Source organism: Myxine glutinosa, chromosome 5 (assembly GCF_964187855.1).
Source record: "Myxine glutinosa chromosome 5, kmMyxGlut1.1, whole genome shotgun sequence".
NCBI classification, from domain to species: domain Eukaryota; kingdom Metazoa; phylum Chordata; class Myxini; order Myxiniformes; family Myxinidae; genus Myxine; species Myxine glutinosa.
The window spans coordinates 201,889,962-201,899,577 of record NC_136265.1 but is presented as its reverse complement, the minus strand read 5'-3'; the positions used below and the strand labels follow the sequence as shown (position 1 = coordinate 201,899,577).

Below are 9,616 nucleotides of genomic sequence, written 5' to 3'. Positions count from 1 at the left end.
CCACCGGTGGATAGAGTGAGGAATGTCGATGTCCTCTTCCATGTGTACAATGGTGTCTTGTGAAATTTTCATTGCTGATAACAGCAGATGATCACATCAATTACGAGGCGGCACAACTAGTGTGTTGTTTAGAAACAAGTCAACTTCAAACACAGCCACATTATCATTCCCACTTCCAAAAACTTTAACAAGCGTAACAACTCTGCAGAAAAAGCACTCACCCCTCAGTTTTCACTGCAGGAAGTCTTTTCTGGAGGTCAGAACAGTCGGCAGCATTCAAAAGGGAAAAGCCAACTATGTTTGCCACACTATAGGAAGGCAGAAATCCAAGCTCTGCACGCTGAGACGTGAAGCATGCTGGGTGGTACCAGCGATCGATTAGGCCCAGTTGAGGCTTCTCCGGATCGACTGCCTTCTTGGAAATCCGGATCGTGTCCTGTGATAAACAGGGTAAGGAAAGTAATTGTAAATGATAATGACAATGTAATCATTTTATTAATACAGGATTTCCTCCAATAAATGTCCTGGGTATTTACTTTTTCAACCCCATTCTGGGGAGGGAGAGAGAGGAAAGGGCAGGGGGAGGGGGGAGATGAGGCGGTACTCATTGGAGGGGGCACTTGTTTTTCCAAATGACTTCAATGAGGGACACCTTTTGGAGGCAACATCCCATATGTGTGGTGGTTTGTAATTTTTGCATCTTTCACGAACTTCCTTTTTTCTTCACACAATGAAGTCATTTATCACATTCGCATGCCACATGACATGAACTCAATTGAGTCATCGTTATCATACATGGATTCATCAGTCACGGCACTTTCAACGGACTTTCCTTTCATTATAAGTAGCTACTCACTGCACTTTCAATGGACAAAGAACACAACACAACTCGGCTGAACGAGCATAGAGCATCTCGTGCGTCACTGCCTTGCTTCGTTTCATGTATGACTAGCCGTGCCCACCAGTCGCTTTGCTGGCGGGTTTAATCAAAAGACAGCATGTTGCACTTCCCAAGCACATTTGTTGTCTATATGCGAGTCTCAATGAGGATGTAAAACGAAGTGAACAACATGAAAAAGAATATTATATAACACGTAGTTGTGGTTGTTACTGTCATGGTGGCTCTGCTTGTTACCCTTGCCAGAGGAGAGGGTATTGCATTTGAGTCCGTTTGTTTGTTTGTCCGCACAGAATAAATATGATTTTCTCTGCAACCGCTGGTCTGATTGACAGGAAATTTTCACAATAGGTGCACATCCTCCTGTAGAATTTTTTTAATGATAATTATGATGTCATAGGTCACGTGGTACAGGCGCCATCTTGTAAAATCCGAAAAACTTTGCACCTCTATATCTCCGAAGGCATTGCATAGAAAAAATTTAGACATATGGCTCATTGTAAAGAATTCTCCATTATGACGTTATAATTCAACAAGTACAAAACTTCATCCGATCAAGATGAAATTTGTTGAGTGTCATCCAGGGATAAATTGGTGGAGGAAAATAAATGATGACGTCATTGGTCATGGGGTTCGGCCGCCATATTTGTTTTTACAGAAAAGCCGTTAAAACCACTAAAAACATGCCCTGGCGAGGGTCTGCAATCTCTGATTGCTCTTTCTTGTTTTGTGTACTTTCAGATATTTTTTCATAAAATATACTTGCATATATTTTTCAAATGTTTTGAGAAATATCACTGTAATCCAATGAAAGACCAAATATTGCATTGGAGTCATCAGAGGGAGCCCAAATTAGTAAAGAGCAAATATGGAGCCATCAGGAGAAACCTGGACAGGATTCGGATTTCAGTCGCTACTCCACTACCCTCAAACCCATACATGAGCAACCAAGTGAACCTGACAGAAAATAATCAACTTCTCCCTAGAGCCTAGACAGATAGATAAAGAAAGGGAGAAATTAACAATAAAAGATTAGAATGTATATATACAGAAATGTGAAAGGATTGAAGAACAAAGACATCAGGAAGAATTCGGATAGATAGATTTCAGTAGTTACTCCCCTGGCTCAAATGACGGAATGTCAGAATGTGGAGAGATGAAATGAGGGTGGACATTTGCTCTTCTTGCCAACACTTGTCACGGTCCCCCTGTCCTGTCTTTCCCTCACGGTCCCCCTGTACTGTCTTTCCCTCACGGTCCCCCTGTACTGTCTTTCCCTCACGGTCCCCCTGTGCTGTCTTTCCCTCGTGGTCCCCGTGTGCTGTCTTTCCCTCGCGGTCCCCCTGTGCTGTCTCTCCCTCGTGGTCCCCGTGTGCTGTCTTTCCCTCACGGTCCCACTGTGCTGTCTTTCCCTCGTGGTCCCCGTGTGCTGTCTTTCCCTCACGGTCCCACTGTGCTGTCTTTCCCTCGTGGTCCCCGTGTGCTGTCTTTCCCTCACGGTCCCACTGTGCTGTCTTTCCCTCGTGGTCCCCGTGTGCTGTCTATCCCTCATGGTCCCCGTGTGCTGTCTTTCCCTCGCGGTTGTCAGCTCTTTCACGAGCCTCGATTCAGTATTTAAAAAAAAAAAAAAAAAAAAACTGCAGTGTATAGATTACATTGGACCTGAGGAATTAAGAGATTGTATCAAGTAGATCTGTGTGCACTCATGCACACAATAACCTCTCCGTTTCCTTTCGGAGGAGGCAAATAACCATGAGAAGAAACGATTAACAAGCCGCAAGATCCTCTTCTTCTTCGTTTATATGCAGCACAAGACTGTGGGGTAGCATCATTGGTCGAGGACATGGCTGTGTTGCTAATGCAATGCCCTCTCTTGCTTAAGGAAGAAATTTATAATTTGTTAATGGTGCCGGCAGTAGCTCGCCTACTCTTCGCGTAGGACACCGTGGGGTTTGGTAAAGTCCGCAAACAAATGCGGGCAGACAAGACATCCGATTATCATCCATCCAAGGGACGGCACACATGAATCACCCTGCCTGTGAAACACCAGGATGACAGTTTACAGCTTGGCCAGGATTCAAACCCAGGCCAGAGCGCTCGGGGCACCCGGAGAAACGTTTTTAGCAAATAAACCCTTTTTTAGCAGTCGGAACTGCTGTTGAGATAAATTCCGGTTTAAATTTTGAAAATCGGTTCAGAATAAGAGTTCATACAGCGTATTGCATTTAGTAGAAATACAATTCTCCGGGCGTCTTCAGACGGTGTTCATGCCTTTATTTAATTTCCGCTCAATGTGATACGCTGTGTAAACTCTTATTCTGAACCGATTTTCAAAATTTAAACCGGAATTTATCTCAACAGCAGTTCCGACTGCTAAAAAAGGGTTTATTTGCTAAAAACGTTTCTCTGGAGGCCTCCAGTCGTCTCCGGACGGTGTTTAGTATGATCCACTTAGAGGTGAGCTGTGCACCTCGAGGCCATCCTGTCAGCACAAGCTCATTATCGACTATGCTGTATCAAAATGTTAACCATGTAGAGTCATGGTCTTCATTCAGCATTAACATTGCAATGCTAATTTAAGCAATTGTAACAATTGCAATTGCAATTTTAATTTGATTTTAATTTGCAATTTTAATTTCACTTGTAATTGTAATACTTTAACAAGTGTGTGTTTACCCTTAGGAGAGCGAGGAAGCACTATCTCTCTACCCTCAAGACTGAACACTCAAACCTGTCTCCTTCCTCCAAATCCTGGTGGCATCTGGTCAAATCTGTTTCTGGTGTCTGCCCCCCCTCCCCCACCCCCCCACCCCATCCCCTCCCTGACCTCAAACGGCTACACAGCTGACACGGCACATGACAAAGCCAAATTCCTCAACTCTGTGTTTGCATCAAAATCTTGTGTCCCAAACCCATCTCTCTCTGTACCCACCTTACCCAGTCGCTCCTGGACTCTTTTCTTGATCTGATCTTTTCCATATCAGGCGCAGAAGTCATGGCGGCATCGTGAGACGCGCGCTTTCTGCAGAGAAATTACACTCTTGTCTTGAAAATCCAAAGCTCGCCGCAAATGTTGAGGAACCACATGTGTACTGATGGAGCAAAGAATAATCTTTTCTTTCATGAATGATCTTTTATTGTCAAACCTCGACTCTGATTCTGCAACTGGACCAGACGGCATCAGCCCACGGGTCCTATAATCCTGCTCTGCCGCTCTTTCGCACCCTCTCTCTGTTCTCTTCACCCTCTCTTTTGCTCAAGGTCATCTGCCATCAGCTTGGAAATCAGCCAACATTACCGGTGTACACAAAAAAGGTGCAAAAACAGATCCTTGCAACTACAGACCAATCAGCCTTCTCCCAATTATCAGCAAATTCATGGAATACATCATTGCTTCAGATATCAAATCCTTCCTCTTCTCCAATGGCCTGATCTCTGACCATCAATTTGGATTCAGATCAGGTCACTCTACTCTGGACATGCTGCTTCTGCTGTCTCAACAATGGATGGAGGTCCTCAATGGACAGGAAATCAGAGCTGTCTCCCTTGACATATCACGTGCCTTCGATACGGTCTAGCACCCCGCTCTGCTCACCAAATTCTCCGCCTATGGTATCCATGGAAACCTCCACACATGGCTTGCAGACTTCCTCTCTGCTCGTAGTCAATGTGTGGCCCTGAATGGATTTCTCTCATCTCCCCTTCCTGTTCAGGCTGGAGTTCCCCAAGGTAGTGTTCTGGGCCCTGTGCTTTTTCTGGTCTTCATCGATGACCTCTCTGACTCTCTGGAAAATCCTCTCTGTCTCTTTGCTGATGACTCCACTCTCTGCTGCTCCATTCCTCATCCCTCAGATCGGCAGTCTGCAGCCTCCTCACACTCTGCAGACCTGGACAAAATCACAAACTGGTCAAACAAGTGGAACATGTCTTTCAATCCTGACATATCTCACACTCTTACGATGTCTCTCCGAAAAGACCGACTGGACAACCCTCCCATCTACTTTCTCAACAATCCTTTCCAAGAAGTTATTTTGCTCAAGCTTTTGGGTCTCACTATCTGCCATGATCTTTCCTGGGAAAACCACATTTCCAATCTGCCCTCCAAAGCCAGTCTCCGACTGGGCATCCTCCGTCGTGCGAAGTCCTTCCTTGGCACACCTGAGCTCCTCACCACATACAAGGGTTTCATCCGCAGCTCAATGGAATACTGCTCTCCCCACTGGGCTGGTGCTTCTGCCTCGCACCTAGCTTGTCTTCACGCTGTTGAAACCAAAGCTTTCAGAATCATTGTAATCTCCCGCGATGAAGCCGATTGTGAGGGGCCTTTCACTTACTCACCGCAGGCAGGTTGGTGGTCTTTCTGTCTTCTACCGACTCCTATCCGACCTAGTTCCCCCAGCTCTATCTGTGCTCTGTCCCCCAAATATTCCTACAGGTCACACAAGATCTGCCAGCAACCCTCTTCTGGTGAAATTGCCAAAATCAAGACTCTCTGCTCACCTTCACTCTTTCATTCATCTTTACTCCCGCCTCTGGAACAAACTCCCTCACTCTCTTCAATCCCACTCCTCCCTCCAGGTCTTCAAAACAGCTGTTCACCACCATCACTTGTCTTCCCCCATCCAAAACCTTGATCTTTACTACCCACGTTAATTCACCCCAGATCCACTTTTTTGAAATACCAACTTCTTTCCTGGAAGTCCTAGCAGTGTCTCTGTATTATACTTCTCACCCCCCTCCCCCCCCCCTTTCCCATGCCTCTTCCCCCAAAGCCTTCTCACTCCCACAGCCCACAGATCTCCCGATGTCCCTGTTCTCTACCGTTGTACTTGTGTGCTTCCCTCTCTCTCCCCATCTCGTCTCCCGCTCCCTTTATTATATGTTTTTTGTGTCGTTTTTTTTTTTTTGGGGGGGGGGGGATTAATGTTAGCTCTTACACCAGCTTCGATCTTGTATACCAAAAAAATAAAATGCATGTGATAAGCCACCTTGGCAATCTTCTCCTCACACCCCTTGCACTTGCTACGGTTGGACTTGGCATATTCCACAGCAAAGTCACCAAGAACTTTCTCTTTTGCATCTCCATTTTTTCCGCTCTTCTTGCCTGAAACAAATTGTCCAGCGTATCAGGATTCTCAAGTTATGGTCCAATTATTTTGCCCAAAACAATTCACAACATTTCCATATTAAATATGAATATTAGTGCATCTTACCACTGTTGATTTCTCCAGTTTCGATTGCTTTCTTGATTTTCTCCTGGTCCTGCCAGCGAAGCTCTGACAAACCATCGACATCGGTTGCGGCGGCAGGACGAGCGCGGTTGAAGAAACATTCAAAGTGGTGCCAGTGTGGAACTTTCCCATCAAACATGTGTGACTGCAAAGAACACGGGTAATTAATATGGCAGTTACCATGGAGGTTTTCCATCATCCTGTATCCAGGGGAGGAAATATCCCTCCTCCCCAACGGAACCATTTCTCTGACCTGCTCTCAGATTTATCTTCACCTCCACTCCCCTCCCCTATTTCAACTATACATGCCGCAAGGAGAGAGGGGGGGCGGGGGGGGGAATTAATCACCGAAAGACCCAAAGGATGTGTTTTGTATCCCACTGATACGAGGCTGAACCTGGATTCTAACCTGAACCAAAATCAAATTTGTTTATTCTTGTCGGCTCACCAGGTCTGCTCATTCATGTAGTTTTGGAATAACTTGTCCACAACTTTATGAAATCTCATGCCATATATTGTTTTTGGCCGTGTCTCTCAATGGTTCTCAAAAATCACTTTAAGATTATCGTATCTGGACCCGGTTTCAGATCTTCACCAAAAATCTTACTATAATTCACCAAATGTCCGTCCGTCCGTTCGGAGGTACCGCAAAAACGGCTCAACCGATCGTAACGATATTTTGGGTGGGTATTCCTGGGACCCCTGGGAGTAAAATAGGCTATATTATTTTTCCAGTTTTTCCAAACACGATGGAATAATGTTTACCGATATGAACAGTGATGTGGCTTTTGTTGAAATTCTACAAATACTGTTTATTCTACGTACCAGGAGAGAGTAGAACGACTCCTGACGAACTCTTCCTATATAAACGTGCGGCTCCGAAGTAACATGGCAGCGTGTGCAAAGCGACTGAGAAACAGGTGTAGCGGCCGCTTCCGTGTTCCAGATTCGGCACGCACTCTTCACACATAAACGTGCGACTGAGAAAGACGTGTAGCGGCCGCTTCCGTTTTGCAGAATTCAATCTTTTTTCAAAATGGCGCCATGTACTGTTTAGATTTTGATGATTTGCGTGTGATATGATTCAACGGATGTTTATATGAATCATTTAAATTTTAAAAAGCCTTCAATTTCTGATATTTTGCCTTTTCATTTGGGCTTCCCAATTGAAGCCCCGCCCATAGTGCGGGTACCGTTGCTAGTCTAATCAATTCGTCCTTGTCATATACCCAACCTCTCCATCAAATATCGTCCGAATCCATCCACAACCTTTTGAGATATCCTGTTGACAGACAGACGGGTGTGAAAACACAAACTCCGCCCACCTTTGTTGACAGAGGTAAGCAGTGTGTCTCGTTTTGTTCGCCACACCTGAGGAAGAACATGACTGCCATAGAGAGGGTTCAGCATATACAAACTAGATGGATTCCGGGCCTAGCTCGAGTCATCCATGAGGAGCACGTGAAGGAGATGTGACTTTACACACTAGAATGGAGGTGATCTGATACTGATAAAGGTGTTTAAGGTAATGAAGGGTGGACTGTAGAGGAATACAGCAGCATGGGCAGTGGGAAGAGGACCAGGAGGCACAACCTGAGTGTAAAGAGGAGAGTTAGGGGATGGAGAGGTACACTACCCATGCTATGCATACAATCACCCATTGCATATTCATACCTGTCCTGCCAATGTTCATGTACCTCTCCATCCCCAAAGCTTCCAGGTGCCTCCTGTATAAACTTATCTACCGTTTCTGGTGCCACCACCTCTCCAGGGAGACCATTCCATGCATTACAACTACTCTCACGCTGTTGAAACCAAAGCGTTCAGAATCATTGGAATCTCCCGCGATGAAGCTAACTCCAAGGGCCTTTCACTCACTCACCGCAGGCAGGTTGGTGGTCTTTCCGTCTTCTACCGACTCCTCTCTGGCCTTGCCCCCCCCAGCCCTCTCTGGGCTCTGTCCCCCAAATATTCCTACAGGTCGCACAAGATCTGCCTGCAACCCTCTTATGGTTAAACTGCCAAAATCAAGACTTTCTGCTCACCTTCACTCCTTCATTCCTCTTTTCTCCCGCCTCTGGAACAAACTCCCTCACTCTCTTCAATCCCACTCCACCCTCCAGGTCTTTAAAACAACTGTTCACCACCATCTCTTATCCTCCCCCATCCAAAACCTTGATCTTTTCTACCCCCGCTAATTTCGGTCCCCTTGTGTTTTATACTTCTCCCACCCCCCCTTCCCACGCCTCCTGCCCCCAAGCCCTCTCCCTCCCACACTTCTCCCTGCTCTCAAATGTTGTGGTTGTGCGCTTCCCCTTCTCTCCCCATCTTGTCTTCCGCTCCCTCTTTTTGTATATTTTGTTTGTCTGGTTGATTTGTTTGTGAAATAAATGTTAGCTCTTTCACGAGCCTCGATTCAGTATAAAAAAAAAAAGATTAAAAAAAAGACTTTTCCATCCCAGCTCCTCTGTATTTCGGTGACGTATTAAGTAGACATATCACACATTGACATTGAGGAACTGATCGACATTAAACTTGCTCCTCTCGGTTATTGGAGCATCCTCTTCCTCATTTGGCATTCCTATCCCCTCACGACTCCGTCTCCTTCCCCACAGACTGTATCCCACACAAACACATCGAGGAGGGACTCCAACTCAGGCCCGCTAGCCGAGGCCGCCTCACTTCTCCCTCCGCAACCCACAAGTCCGGCCGTAGCGTTACCTGCACCATCAAGGCGAGCCTCAGGGAGTCCTTGGCGATGTTTTCCCCGCACTTCTTACAGGAAGCGCGGCTGCTCTTAGCGTACTCGGCCTTGTACGCCATATCTGGCGCGGAACTCATGGCGGAATCGTGAGGAGACGCGCGCTTTCTGCGGCGAAATTAAACTCTCGTCTTGAAAATCCGAAGCTCGTTCCACACAAACTTGTGCGCGACGCAAGGAAATCCGAACGCGCCGCAAATGTTGAGGAAACACGTGTGTACTGATGGAGCAAAGAATTACAGCGAACGCGGGATGGGATGGGAGGAGAGTATGCAGATGAGGAAGAGGAAGAGCGCGGGTTGGTCGGTTCGATTTGGCGGGTGAAGATTGCACGAGATTTTAATCTCAGATTTAGCGGTCATTTTCACGCCATATTTGAAGAAGAACCACTTCAAGAATCATTCTCAGGTTATTTTAAATTATTTTCCATATGAGACTGAGATAACACTTGTGTTAATTATTTTGCCGTCTAAGAAACGATCTTACAATATATATTTTTAATTCTTCTTTATATTTCATTATTTTAATATAAATTGAATATATTTTAATATAAAATCCTCTTTATTCTGAGGCGAAGCGTCAAATTAAAACGGAAAATTTCGCGAACCCCGCCGCCTTTCCATCAGCCAATCAGAGAACAAGAACGTACGGCGATAACATACGTCACGACGTTAAATGGCGGATTTCATTATTAATTTCTCTTTTAGTCTGGGATCCAGTCACCAA

At 45.7% G+C, this 9,616-nt stretch overlaps 1 protein-coding gene across 1 annotated transcript in view; it reads right to left on the bottom strand.

Moving 5' to 3' along the window:
• Nucleotides 1-9,174, bottom strand: part of PARP1 (poly(ADP-ribose) polymerase 1) — a 90,822-nt gene extending 81,648 nt beyond the window's left edge. The window contains exons 1-4 of the mRNA XM_068115089.2: nucleotides 8,851-9,174; nucleotides 6,112-6,274; nucleotides 5,887-6,002; nucleotides 222-436 (exon numbers count right to left, since the gene is read on the bottom strand). Of these exons, the coding sequence (XP_067971190.2) occupies nucleotides 222-436; nucleotides 5,887-6,002; nucleotides 6,112-6,274; nucleotides 8,851-8,970 (614 nt within the window). The 5' untranslated portion in view covers nucleotides 8,971-9,174. The remainder of the gene's footprint in view (nucleotides 1-221; nucleotides 437-5,886; nucleotides 6,003-6,111; nucleotides 6,275-8,850) is intronic.
• Nucleotides 9,175-9,616: the final 442 nt, after the last annotated feature.